The sequence below is a fragment of the Danio aesculapii genome, chromosome 9 (assembly GCF_903798145.1).
Source record: "Danio aesculapii chromosome 9, fDanAes4.1, whole genome shotgun sequence".
NCBI classification, from domain to species: domain Eukaryota; kingdom Metazoa; phylum Chordata; class Actinopteri; order Cypriniformes; family Danionidae; genus Danio; species Danio aesculapii.
The window spans coordinates 55,845,889-55,861,204 of record NC_079443.1 but is presented as its reverse complement, the minus strand read 5'-3'; the positions used below and the strand labels follow the sequence as shown (position 1 = coordinate 55,861,204).

At 39.0% G+C, this 15,316-nt stretch overlaps 1 protein-coding gene across 1 annotated transcript; it reads right to left on the bottom strand.

The window, feature by feature from the left end:
• Nucleotides 1–3,073: 3,073 nt before the first annotated feature.
• On the bottom strand, nt 3,074–15,087 carry LOC130235507 (lysine-specific demethylase RSBN1L-like). Its single transcript, XM_056466095.1, has 7 exons — nt 15,080–15,087; nt 13,154–13,277; nt 12,794–12,931; nt 12,560–12,702; nt 12,305–12,472; nt 11,974–12,082; nt 3,074–4,877 (listed from the first exon to the last, which is right to left on the bottom strand). Exons 1-7 carry the CDS (start codon nt 15,085–15,087, stop codon nt 3,567–3,569), a joined length of 2,001 nt encoding a protein of 666 aa, XP_056322070.1. The 3' UTR covers nt 3,074–3,566.
• Nucleotides 15,088–15,316: the final 229 nt, after the last annotated feature.

Genomic DNA, 15,316 nt, shown 5'->3' with positions numbered 1-15,316 from the left:
GCAGATAAAACACACATTATCAGCCCATCACAGTAAACAGGAAGTGTTCATCACTGGAGAGGGTTATAGATGATATTACTCAGTATACTGGAGGAGGAAAGTGCTCACATGATCAGTTTTTCTGCACTGACATCAGATATATCTGCTGTATGTGTAAGACACACAGGCCTGCTTTAGAGATCCCTATTGCTTTGAATATACTTCAAGGAGGCCTCAGGGTTAAACCGTAATGTTAAAAGATGTGATTTATTGTCACTTAAAAACGGCTCTGCTGATTGATTTGAAGGTATCGCTATCAAAAGTAGCTGAACATATATTGAGTTACAAAGAACTAAGGATGAAAATAGATGAAAAACAGACAGAAGATATAACTGCTGGCCTTGAAGAGCCTTCACCCTGACGGGCAGAACGCTGCTCACTAAGGCAGAAGGTGTATCTGGTCTAGCGTACGCTGCTCAATCTATTAATCAGTCTCAACCTATTAATAAGATCCTAACAAAGATTTTATGGAAAAATAAGTCATTATATTAAAAATCTGTCATAATTAATTCTTATATTAAGGGTTAGGCTTGAATGTTATTAATTAACAATATGGCTGAAACTATAGCATCTAAACCAGCTTGTGTTTGGGATGGATTGGTGGGCTTCCTCTTCTTCTAATGTCTGATTATGATATTTCTAAACTCCCAGTTAAACTTTCTACTTTTCATCGCCAGGTTCTCTTAGCATTCGCATTCATCTATCAACACAATTTTTCATCAACAGCTCCAAGCTTCATTTGGGACAATAAGGAGTATGATTTAAGAACAGATCATTATGTTACAGTAAATGGTTCAGTCATAATGTAGTGTTGGTGCAGCTGTTTCATAGTTGAGGTCTTTTACTGAATTACTCAGAGTTTTATACACACCTATGAGGAACTGTGTATGTTCCCCAGATACAGCGTCTTCCTTTAATCCCTGTGACACTCCTGTCCGTCAGATCTGTTCTTTGGAAAAAAGAAACAAAAATCACAAAATAAGATGAGGATTTCAGGAGAATCTGCCTTCTGCTGCTGTCTTCTTTTGGAAAAACCTTTATGATCATCTTAACTGGGGAATCTGCTCACTACAACAAACTCTGACAGAAATAAGGTAACAGAGGCGCGCTTCAGACTGATCCATGAGTTTCATCCTGTCCAGATATCCATATGCAGAGGTGGAGAGCTGACACTGACTCCAGCTGCTGTACGCTGCTGATATGGACACACTTCAGCATTAGTCGTGTCATTACACTCAGGAGTTCTGCAATAATGTAGATGTTTGTTAGGGTCAAGATTCTACCAGAACTTTCTATACAAGTGAAAATGATTATATTTGGGTATTTTAATTCAGAACCTCAGGAAAATAATCTTTTCTAATACAGTTAATCATTTTAAGCTAATCTTACATTCACAAATGCAAATTCTCAAACAGCAGAGCGGCCTCTGAGGTCTGCATTAAAGATATGGAGAACTCTATAGAGCTGATTACAGGATCCGCTAATAAGAGCTTTAAAACCGGTCCAGATGTGCTCTGCTGTAGAGATCTTCATACAAGTCTTCTTAGATTAACCTCTGCATCTGCAAAACCCGCTTCCCCTTCTGGCTTCTGCATGTCTTATGATGTTTACAGGTCAGAGGTCAACAGGGGTCAGTGTCCGAGAGGTCAGAGGTGAACGGTGGGTCAGTGTCTGAGAGGTCAGAGGTGAACAGGGGGTCAGTGTCTGAGAGGTCAGAGGTGAACGGTGGGTCAGTGTCTGAGAGGTCAGAGGTGAACGGGGGTCAGTGTCTGAGAGGTCAGAGGTGAACGGGGGTCTGAGAGGTCAGAGGTGAACGGGGGTCTGAGAGGTCAGAGGTGAACAGGGGTCAGTGTCTGAGAGGTCAGAGGTGAACGGTGGGTCAGTGTCTGAGAGGTCAGAGGTGAACGGTGGGTCAGTGTCTGAGAGGTCAGAGGTGAACGGTGGGTCAGTGTCTGAGAGGTCAGAGGTGAACGGTGGGTCAGTCTCTGAGAGGTCAGAGGTGAACGGTGGGTCAGTCTCTGAGAGGTCAGAGGTGAACGGTGGGTCAGTCTCGGAGGGGTCAGAGGTGAACGGTGGGTCAGTCTCTGAGAGGTCAGAGGTGAACGGTGGGTCAGTCTCTGAGAGGTCAGAGGTGAACGGTGGGTCAGTCTCTGAGAGGTCAGAGGTGAACGGTGGGTCAGTCTCTGAGAGGTCAGAGGTGAACGGTGGGTCAGTCTCTGAGAAGTCAGAGGTGAATGGGTGTCAGTGTCTGAGAGGTCAGAGGTGAACGGGGGTCAGTGTCTGAGAGGTCAGAGGTGAACTGTGGGTCAGTCTCTGAGAGGTCAGAGGTGAACGGTGGGTCAGTGTCTGAGAGGTCAGAGGTGAACGGGGGTCTGAGAGGTCAGAGGTGAACAGGGGTCAGTGTCTGAGAGGTCAGAGGTGAACGGTGGGTCAGTGTCTGAGAGGTCAGAGGTGAACGGTGGGTCAGTGTCTGAGAGGTCAGAGGTGAACAGTGGGTCAGTGTCTGAGAGGTCAGAGGTGAACGGGGGTCAGTGTCTGAGAGGTCAGAGGTGAACGGTGGGTCAGTCTCTGAGAGGTCAGAGGTGAACGGTGGGTCAGTCTCTGAGAGGTCAGAGGTGAATGGGTGTCAGTGTCTGAGAGGTCAGAGGTGAACGGGGGTCAGTGTCTGAGAGGTCAGAGGTGAACTGTGGGTCAGTCTCTGAGAGGTCAGAGGTGAATGGGTGTCAGTGTCTGAGAGGTCAGAGGTGAACGGGGGTCAGTGTCTGAGAGGTCAGAGGTGAACTGTGGGTCAGTCTCTGAGAGGTCAGAGGTGAATGGGTGTCAGTGTCTGAGGTCAGAGGTGAACGGGGGTCAGTCTCAGAGGTTAGAGGTGAATGGGGGGGTCAGATGGACTCTCACCATAAGCAGCAGTGCAAAAAGAGTGGTGCTCCGCAGGCCTGTGTGAGACTGAAGTCGGCGCTCGGTGTCCTGACGCTTTACCTATCTTCAGCATCTTCACATCATGCAGACTCAGATCAGGGGTACAGACAGACACTCAAAGCGAACCCTTTATTAGGAGGCTCTTCTTTCAGTATAAATCACAGGACACATCTGCTTTAGAAAACCGTTCTGTACACTACAGCGCTGACGAGTACAACAGAACCAAAGAAACCTGATATAAATAAGCTCTATGGGTCAGCCTGTAGAGTCTTTAATTCTGTGTCCTCTTACAAAAAATAGAGATGTGGACGTCAGCTCTAATAGCACTGAAGCCCAACGCTGAAAATAGATCATCCCAGGAGCTGCGTGTGTGTGTTTCTCAGTGCAGTCCATCTTTCACAGTTACGGACAGGCACTGAGGAGCTACGAGCTACATATGGACCACGCTAGCAGGAGAAGGAGGACCGGCAGACAGAGAACAGCAGGCGCTGAGCACAGAGCGGCCCGGCGGCTCCACGCAGGAAGAGAAACACAGTCCAAACAAACGAGATTAAATCAAGTGCCATTTAAACCCCTCTGCTGATCAGTATAAACAGTCTTTGTGTGGTTCATGCGGATGCGCTCTGACGGACTTCGCGTGCAGAGAGTCCTGTGGGCGGTCTGGCCTCAGAGGGGGCGTGACCAGAGGCGGAGCCTTCCAGCTGAGTGAGTCCAGTGCTCAGACTGGGGCTGGGCTTGGTTGTTAGTGTGGGGTGTGTGTGTTTGGTTGGGTTGGAGTGTGTGGGTTTGGTTGTGCTGCTCGTTTGTGTTGGTTTGCTGGAGTGTGTTGGATGGTGTGTGTTAGATGATTGTGTTGGTCTGCTGTTGTTAGTGGACTGTGTTGGCCTGCTCGTGTTGGTGGTGTGTGCTGGTTTGCTGCTGTTGGCAGAATGACTGAGTTTAGTGGGTGTCGAGGGGGTGTGGCCCACTTTGGGAACAGAAGAATGGAAATATTTGGATGATGGATTGTGTGCGTGTTTGGTCGGTGTGGGGGTGTGTGTGTGTTTGGTTGGTGTGGGGGTGTGTGTGTGTTTGGCTGTTGTTGATATGTGTTTGTGTGTGTTTGAATATTCGCTCTGGTCTTTGGCTCGTCCGTCAGGTGTGGGTGCAGCGTTCAGGCTGTGAGGAAGAGTCTTCAGTCGCTCCACCGGTCGCTCCACCTTTACCTGCACTCCACCCTCCGCCGATCGCTCCGCCTTCACCAGCGGTCGCTCCGCCTTTACCAGCACTCCACCTTCCACCGGTCGCTCCGCCTTCACCAGTGGTCGCTCTGCCTTCACCAGCGGTCGCTCCGCCTTCACCAGCGGGCGCTCCGGCTTCACCTGCACGCCACCCTCTGCCACTCGCTCCGCCTTCACCAGCGGTCGCTCCGCCTTCACCTGCACGCCACCCTCAGCCACTCGCTCTGCCTTCACCAGTGGTCGCTCCGCCTTCACCTGCACTCCACCCTCTGCCAGTCGCTCCGCCTTCACCTGCGGCCGCTCTGCCATCACCTGCACTCCACCCTCCACCTGTTGTTCCGCCTTCACCAGTGGTCGCTCCATCTTCAACTGCACTCCACCTTCTGACGGTTGCTCCACATTGACCTGTGGTCGCTCCACCTTCACCTGTGCTCCACCCTCCGCCGGTCGCTCCACCTTCACCTGCCCTCCACCCTCCGCCGGCCTACAGTCAGAACTGTGCACCATCGCCTCCTGCTGGTGATACTGCTTCAGCCGCACATGCCAAGCCAGACTGCACACCGCCGACACACTCTTGAACTGATGAACCACGTTGCGAGGGATGAAGTAGATGTCGTTATCATAGAGTTGTATTCGAGCGTAGCGGATTCCCTCTCGCCGCAGCTGGTTGAGCTTCGCATCATCTACCCACTGCACACACTGGAGAGATGAGAAACACCCAGTAAACCACTAATAAACACTCAGCAAACACTAATAAACACTCAGTAAACACTAATAAAGACCCAGTAAACACTAATAAACACTCAGTAAACAATAATAAACACTCAGTAAAACAATAATAAACACTCAGTAAAACAATAATAAACACTCAGTAAACACTAATAAACACTCAGTAAAACAATAATAAACACTCAGTAAACACTAATGAACACTCAGTAAACACTAATAAACACTCAGTAAACACTAATAAAGACCCAGTAAACACTAATAAACACTCAGTAAACACTAATAAACACTCAGTAAAACAATAATAAACACTCAGTAAACACTAATAAACACTCAGTAAAACAATAATAAACACTTAGTAAACACTAATAAACACTCAGTAAAACAATAATAAACACTTAGTAAACAATAATAAACACTCAGTAAAACAATAATAAACACTCAGTAAAACATTAATAAACACTGAGTAAACACTAATAAACACTCAGTAAACACTAATAAACACTCAGTAAACACTAATAAACACTCAGTAAAACAATAATAAACACTGAGTAAACACTAATAAACACTCAGTAAACACTAATAAACACTCAGTAAAACAATAATAAACACTCAGTAAACACTAATAAACACTCAGTAAAACAATAATAAACACTCAGTAAACACTAATAAACACTCAGTAAACACTAATAAACACTCAGTAAAACAATAATAAACACTCAGTAAACACTAATAAACACTCAGTAAAACAATAATAAACACTCAGTAAACACTAATAAACACTCAGTAAACACTAAAGAACACTCAGTAAACACTAATAAACACTCAGTAAACACTCAGTAAACACTAAAGTACACTCAGTAAACACTAATAAACACTCAGTAAACACTCAGTAAACACTAAAGTACACTCAGTAAACACTAATAAACACTCAGTAAAACAATAATAAACACTCAGTAAACACTAATAAACACTCAGTAAACACTAAAGAACACTCAGTAAACACTAATAAACACTCAGTAAACACTCAGTAAACACTAAAGTACACTCAGTAAACACTAAAGAACACTCAGTAAACACTAATAAACACTCAGTAAACACTCAGTAAACACTAAAGTACACTCAGTAAACACTAAAGAACACTCAGTAAACACTAATAAACACTCAGTAAACACTAAAGTACACTCAGTAAACACTAAAGAACACTCAGTAAACACTAAAGAACACTCAGTAAACACTAAAGTACACTCAGTAAACACTAAAGTACACTCAGTAAACACTAATAAACACTCAGTAAACACTAAAGAACACTCAGTAAACACTAATAAACACTCAGTAAACACTCAGTAAACACTAAAGTACACTCAGTAAACACTAATGAACACTCAGTAAACACTAATAAACACTCAGTAAAACAATAATAAACACTCAGTAAACACTAATAAACACTCAGTAAACACTAAAGAACACTCAGTAAACAATAATAAACACTCAGTAAACACTAAAGAACACTCAGTAAACACTAATAAACACTCAGTAAACACTAATAAACACTCAGTAAACACTAATGAACACTCAGGACACAACTAATAAACACTCAGTAAACACTAATAAACACTCAGTAAACACTAATAAACACTCAGTAAAACAATAAAAACCCAGTAAACACTAATAAACACTCAGTAAAACAATAATAAACACTCAGTAAAACAATAATAAACACTTAGTAAACACCAATAAACACTGAGTAAACACCAATAAACACTGAGTAAACACTAATAAACACTCAGTAAACACTAATAAACACTCAGTAAAACAAGAATAAACACTTAGTAAACACCAATAAACACTGAGTAAACACTAATAAACACTGAGTAAACACTAATAAAGACCCAGTAAACACTAATAAACACTCAGTAAAACAATAATAAACACTCAGTAAACACTAATAAACACTCAGTAAAACAATAATAAACACTCAGTAAAACAATAATAAACACTCAGTAAACACTAATGAACACTCAGTAAACACTAATGAACACTCAGTAAAACAATAATAAACACTCAGTAAACACTAATGAACACTCAGTAAACACTAATAAACACTCAGTAAACACTAATAAACACTCAGTAAACACTAATAAAGACCCAGTAAACACTAATAAACACTCAGTAAACACTAATAAACACTCGTAAAACATCATAACATCAGTAAAACAAATAAACACGCAGTAAACAATAATAAACACTCATTAAAACCTAAGAACCTCAGTAACCTAATCACCTTCAGTAACACTTAATAAAGACCCAGTAACACTAATAAACCACTCATAAACACTAATAAACACTCCGTAAAACATAATAAACACTCAGTAAAACAATAATAAACACTCAGTCAAACATAATAAACAATCAGTAAACATAATAAACCTCCGGAAACACTAAGAACACCGTAAAACACTAATAAACACTCAGTAAACACTAATAAAGACCCGTAAAACAATAATAAACACTCAGTAAACAACTAATAACACTCCAGTAAAACATAAATAGACAACTTAGTAACAATAATAAACCTCAGTAAAACAATAATAACACTCCGTAAACAATAATAAACACTGAGTAAACACTAATAAACACTCAGTAAACACTAATAAACACTCAGTAAACACTAATAAACACTCAGTAAAACAATAATAAACACTGAGTAAACACTAATAAACACTGAGTAAACACTAATAAAGACCCAGTAAACACTAATAAACACTCAGTAAAACAATAATAAACACTCAGTAAACACTAATAAACACTCAGTAAAACAATAATAAACACTCAGTAAACACTAATAACACTCAGTAAACACTAAAGAACACTCAGTAAACACTAATAAACACTCAGTAAACACTCAGTAAACACTCAGTAAACACTAAAGTACACTCAGTAAACACTAAAGAACACTCAGTAAACACTAATAAACACTCAGTAAACACTAATAAACACTCAGTAAAACAATAATAAACACTCAGTAAACACTAATAAACACTCAGTAAACACTAAAGAACACTCAGTAAACAATAATAAACACTCAGTAAACACTAAAGAACACTCAGTAAACACTAATAAACACTCAGTAAACACTAATAAACACTCAGTAAACACTAATGAACACTCAGTACACAACTAATAAACACTCAGTAAACACTAATAAACACTCAGTAAAACAATAAAAACCCAGTAAACACTAATAAACACTCAGTAAAACAATAAAAACCCAGTAAACACTAATAAACACTCAGTAAAACAATAAAAACCCAGTAAACACTAATAAACACTCAGTAAAACAATAAAAACCCAGTAAACACTAATAAACACTCAGTAAAACAATAATAAACACTCAGTAAAACAATAATAAACACTTAGTAAACACCAATAAACACTGAGTAAACACCAATAAACACTGAGTAAACACTAATAAACACTCAGTAAACACTAATAAACACTCAGTAAAACAATAATAAACACTTAGTAAACACTGAGTAAACACTAATAAAGACCCAGTAAACACTAATAAACACTCAGTAAAACAATAATAAACACTCAGTAAACACTAATAAACACTCAGTAAAACACTAATAAACACTCAGTAAACACTAATAAGCACTCAGTAAACACTAAAGAACACTCAGTAAACACTAATGAACACTCAGTAAACACTAAAGAACACTCAGTAAACACTAATAAACACTCAGTAAACACTAATAAACACTCAGTAAACACTAATGAACACTCAGTAAACACTAATAAACACTCAGTAAACACTAAAGAGCACTCAGTAAACACTAAAGAACACTCAGTAAACACTAAAGAACACTCAGTAAACACTAAAGAACACTCAGTAAACACTAATAAACACTCAGTAAACACTAATAAACACTAATGAACACTCAGTAAACACTAATAAACACTCAGTAAACACTAATAAACACTCAGTAAACACTAATAAACACTCAGTAAACACTAATAAACACTCAGTAAACACTAATAAACACTCAGTAAACACTAATGAACACTCAGTAAACACTAATAAACACTCAGTAAAACAATAATAAACACTCAGTAAACACTAATAAACACTCAGTAAACACTAAAGAACACTCAGTAAACAATAATAAACACTCAGTAAACACTAAAGAACACTCAGTAAACACTAATAAACACTCAGTAAACACTAATAAACACCCAGTAAAACAATAAAAACCCAGTAAACACTAATAAACACTCAGTAAAACAATAATAAACACTCAGTAAAACAATAATAAACACTTAGTAAACACCAATAAACACTGAGTAAACACCAATAAACACTCAGTAAACACTAATAAACACTCAGTAAAACAATAATAAACACTCAGTAAAACAATAATAAACACTCAGTAAACACCAATAAACACTGAGTAAACACCAATAAACACTGAGTAAACACTAATAAACACTCAGTAAACACTAATAAACACTCAGTAAAACAATAATAAACACTTAGTAAACACCAATAAACACTTAGTAAACACCAATAAACACTTAGTAAACACCAATAAACACTGAGTAAACACTAATAAACACTGAGTAAACACTAATAAAGACCCAGTAAACACTAATAAACACTCAGTAAAACAATAATAAACACTCAGTAAACACTAATAAGCACTCAGTAAACACTAATAAACACTCAGTAAAACAATAATAAACACTCAGTAAAACAATAATAAACACTCAGTAAAACAATAATAAACACTCAGTAAACACTAATAAACACTCAGTAAAACAATAATAAACACTCAGTAAACACTAATGAACACTTAGTAAACACTAATAAACACTCAGTAAACACTAATAAAGACCCAGTAAACACTAATAAACACTCAGTAAACACTAATAAACACTCAGTAAAACAATAATAAACACTCAGTAAAACAATAATAAACACTCAGTAAACACTAATAAACACTCAGTAAAACAATAATAAACACTCAGTAAACACTAATAAACACTCAGTAAACACTAAAGAACACTCAGTAAACACTAAAGAACACTCAGTAAACAATAATAAACACTCAGTAAACACTAAAGAACACTCAGTAAACACTAATAAACACTCAGTAAACACTAATGAACACTCAGTAAACGCTAATGAACACTCAGTAAACACTAATAAACACTCAGTAAAACAATAAAAACCCAGTAAACACTAATAAACACTCAGTAAAACAATAAAAACCCAGTAAACACTAATAAACACTCAGTAAAACAATAATAAACACTCAGTAAAACAATAATAAACACTTAGTAAACACCAATAAACACTGAGTAAACACCAATAAACACTGAGTAAACACTAATAAACACTCAGTAAACACTAATAAACACTCAGTAAAACAATAATAAACACTTAGTAAACACCAATAAACACTGAGTAAACACCAATAAACACTGAGTAAACACTAATAAACACTCAGTAAACACTAATAAACACTCAGTAAAACAATAATAAACACTTAGTAAACACCAATAAACACTGAGTAAACACTAATAAACACTGAGTAAACACTAATAAAGACCCAGTAAACACTAATAAACACTCAGTAAAACAATAATAAACACTCAGTAAACACTAATAAACACTCAGTAAAACAATAATAAACACTCAGTAAACACTAATAAGCACTCAGTAAACACTAAAGAACACTCAGTAAACACTAATGAACACTCAGTAAACACTAAAGAACACTCAGTAAACACTAATAAACACTCAGTAAACACTAATAAACACTCAGTAAACACTAATGAACACTCAGTAAACACTAATAAACACTCAGTAAACACTAAAGAGCACTCAGTAAACACTAATAAACACTCAGTAAAACACTAATAAACACTAATGAACACTCAGTAAACACTAATGAACACTCAGTAAACACTAATAAACACTCAGTAAACACTAATAAACACTCAGTAAACACTAATAAACACTCAGTAAACACTAATAAACACTCAGTAAAACAATAATAAACACTCAGTAAACACTAATAAACACTCAGTAAACACTAAAGAACACTCAGTAAACAATAATAAACACTCAGTAAACACTAAAGAACACTCAGTAAACACTAATAAACACTCAGTAAACACTAAAGAACACTCAGTAAACACTAATGAACACTCAGTAAACACTAATAAACACTCAGTAAACACTAATAAACACTCAGTAAAACAATAAAAACCCAGTAAACACTAATAAACACTCAGTAAAACAATAATAAACACTCAGTAAAACAATAATAAACACTTAGTAAACACCAATAAACACTGAGTAAACACTCAGTAAACACTAATAAACACTCAGTAAACACTAATAAACACTCAGTAAAACAATAATAAACACTGAGTAAACACTAATGAACACTGAGTAAACACTAATAAAGACCCAGTAAACACTAATGAACACTCAGTAAACACTAATAAACACTCAGTAAACACTAAAGAGCACTCAGTAAACACTAAAGAACACTCAGTAAACACTAAAGAACACTCAGTAAACACTAATAAACACTCAGTAAACACTAATAAACACCAATGAACACTCAGTAAACACTAATAAACACTCAGCAAGCTTCATACTGTTAGAGTTTTTTCATTAGTGTTTATGTTTATCTGTGTACAGTGGCTTTGACTCAATCTACGCTGTAAAAAGCACTACTCAAATTAGGAATGTACCAAAATGAAAATTCTGGGGTAAGATTTTTTCAATGTAACCCAATACAGTTATGAGTAGGCCCATGCGGAGTCTGTGCACACAGAATTCTGCAGATTTATAGCCCATCACTGATTCTGTTTATTGACTTGTGTAAATGTGTGTAAACAGATTCTGTCTGGGCCTGCTCATGACACACTACAGGGATAGAGAATACCCCCGTCAGTTGTTCAGTTCAGCTTGGCACTGACTTTCTGCACCTGAGTGTCCACACCTCACCTGGGCAGGTCAGCACACCTGCAGGACAGAAAGTGACCTCACCTGAGACAGAGGCGGCTCATACAGGTCGAGCTGCAGCCGCTGAACCACATCCGGGAAATCAGCAGCATGGAAGCAGATCACATCTTTGGTGACGCGTGGAGGATCAGCACTGCGGACAACACACACACACACACACACACACACACACACACACACACACACACACACAGATCACCAGTGGCACAGAGCAGTAGAGAACACTACCAGTTTGTTTGTGTATATCTCCAAGAGTGTATATGTCTATGTCAAGAGTCTATATGTGTATGTTTGGGTATATTTGTGTATGTGTGTGTGTGTGTGTGTGTGTGTGTGTGTGTGTGTGTGTGCTCACTCCTCTCCGCAGCGCACCGCCTTCAGCACCCCCACCGCAGCAGTGGTCTGCCTCTCAAACCCCTGGCCGATGTGGTCTGCGTGCGCTCGGGTTCGGTCCTCGAACAGCATCTCTCTGGGCTCGCTGGCGCGCGGCAGGTACTGCAGATTCTTGATCTCATTGGTCGACCTGCAAAAACACCCAATCAGCATTACATTCACCACTAACACACACTAATCCTGAGCACCCTCGTGTGTGTGTGTGTGTGTCAGTTACCGTTTCCTCTTGAAGGGGGATTTGGGCATGTCAGTGACGGGGATCATCTGCTCGCCCGGCCAAACCCACATGATGGGGCCGTCGTCACTCTCAGTCGGGCTCTGCAGCGTTAGGCTGGAGAATGTGCCCCACGGCAGGGTGCGCTGCACATACACACACACCTCAGAAACACTGATCCATATGCTGTGGTCACAGGAAAGGTGTGTGTGTGTGTGAGAGAGAGAGCGAACACACCTCCAGGAAGGGCGACTCCTCCAGCATGCTGAGGAACTCTGGGAAATAATCTCCCACCTCTTCGTCCACAGCACCCACCAGACTGATCTGCCTCATGGCTCCGGCGCGGTAAGTCCCATGAGAGTAACTCCTCCTGACCTGAACTCACACACACACACACACACACACACACACACACACACACACACACACACACACACACACCAGCTGTCAGATATTAGCATGTTAGCAGTGTTAAAAGTCTAAAACTGTCCAATATTACAGCAGCAGACAGACGGAGAGAGCAGTGTGTGTGTGTGTGTCACCGCCCCCTGTCTGTCTGTGTGGGTGGATGTGCAGGTAGATGGCTCCGTCACTGACCTGCGAGTGGAAGTTGGCCATGGTGGTGGTCTCGATGTCCTTCTTGCCCAGGATCTCCATCTTCACAGGTGCGCTGGGGAATTTGCTGGAGAAGTACTCCAAAAACTCGGGCAGCAATTGGCTTCTGTTACATAAGGGCAAATATAAATGACCAAAAGATCATTTACTTATTTTACTCATACTCATTTTATTACTTATAATGTCCAAGACACTGATATTAATATTAAATGCTACTTTTGTGCCTTTATTAGCTTTTTTCTCGTCTATTTACTGGGTAAAAAATCTTAAATTATTCCATCTCCACCTGCTGGTGGAAAAGCAGCTGGCGATCTTCAATCTGCAATCTATTGCTTTTCCTGCAGTTCCCGGATGTAATGTTGAATTTTAACAGTCGAATTTGAGCCACTGAATTTATGGAAGCGAATATTTGAACTGAAATAAAATGAACTGAAAATTACCTTTTGAATATTATACATCGTATTTTTAAAGGGTATTGAATATTTTGTAAGTGAATCCTGGAAATTGAAAATGAATAATTGAATTTATAAGTACAAAAACATGTTTGAAATATTTTTAGTTGAACTATTCACAGCTTAAATAAACAGCTATGTTAAATTTCAGGACCTAAAAATACAAACCCTGCAATTCAAGTCATTAAAATGCAAGAACTTGTTAATACGGTGTATTATTTTTTTCAGTTTGTGCTATTCAACAAGCTTTTTAATTCAATACTTTTGGCATTGATTTTGTTCCATAACCCTAACCCTAACCCAAAAACACCAAAACCAAAAACAAAATCAACAACACAAAAACACGTCCTCATCAAGCCGTAAGCCCGAAGCCCAGACAAGGCCAACCTCCTACACAGGAGGTAGAAGATCAATGCTCTTATGGTATATAGTCAGACAAGCGTGGGCCCGTGTACGCAGCCTCAATCTCCCTACCTCAAACCGCCCTAGACAAAGTGCTAGGATGGGGGGAGTTGTTGTAATTTTTTCTAAACCTAACCCTAACCCTAATTTAGTAATTTAGTGTAATATATAGTTATTAATCAGTGTAATTTATAAATCTATAAATTATTTAGTTCTTTGTCGATTTAGGCATATAGGCCGAGTATCAGGCCCGGCGCTACGGGGGGGCAAAGGGGGGCCTCAGAAAGAATTTGTGCGCCCCCCAGTTTTCACAAAGGATTGTTTACTCAAAACTGAAAATTCTTTTTATCATTAATTACTAACACTCTAGTCATTCCAACCTTCAGAACACACATTTAGATATTTTATCATATGAAATAGAATTAAATAGAATATGAAATAATTAAATTATGAAAATTGTGAGATTAAAGCTAGGCCTACAGTGCAGAGATCTAGGGTGCGTTTCCTAAAACCATCGTTAGCCAACTAAGGTCGCAAGTTCCGTTGTTCCAAGCATAGTTTGTTGATTTGCCGTTTCCCAAAATCCATCGCTCCAACGAACATTTGCAAACTTGAGCGCGTGCAACTACAGCTGTAAACGTAGTTCCTGGCTGTGTGCTATTGCCACTTATCCGCCCTATGCCCTATTCATTTAGAACACTCTAACATTTAAACTTCGAATGATTAAAAATAAAAAAGCATCAAGATCATCTCTCTTAGGTGTCATTTGTGAAGCGATCTTCATGTTTACAGTTGTGCTCCCTTCGCAGTGCACTTTGAAAGCATTGATGTAATTTTGAACACAGCCTCAAGCGAAAGCTATAGGTGACCTATCATTTAAAAGCGGAATTTATATTAGGTCTCCAAAGCTTGTGAAAACAAAAAGCATACGTTAATTCTTTTCATTTATAGTAGGTTATTTATTAAATATCTGTACTATATGACATGGGTGTAGCGTCCTTAAAAGTTCACGATTGATTTATTGCTCACACTCCATAGAATTAGTACACATTACTTCGTCATGAATCACCGTAAGAACTAGAGAGAAAATAAACAAACACAAATGAATCCCGAAAGATAAAACACTAAACCAACATCAACAATCAAACATTAATCTTAAACAAACAAACCAAAATTACCTTATTTTCCCCTCAAACCAGGAGCTAAAAACCTATGAAGGAGGAAGCCGTAAAGCAACCGTACATCTGTACCCCTTTTACCGTGTTTGACCCAGCGTTCCATGCTTTCTTTT

What these genes read in the sequence shown, in the direction of transcription:
- LOC130235507 (XM_056466095.1), bottom strand. An exon ending in AGGAGTCGCCCTTCCTGGAG is followed by an intron (nt 12,703 to 12,793) that starts GTGTGTTCGCTC and finishes GTGTATGTGCAG; the next exon opens with CGCACCCTGCCGTGGGGCAC. An exon ending in GCGGTGCGCTGCGGAGAGGA is followed by an intron (nt 12,083 to 12,304) that starts GTGAGCACACAC and finishes TGTTGTCCGCAG; the next exon opens with TGCTGATCCTCCACGCGTCA.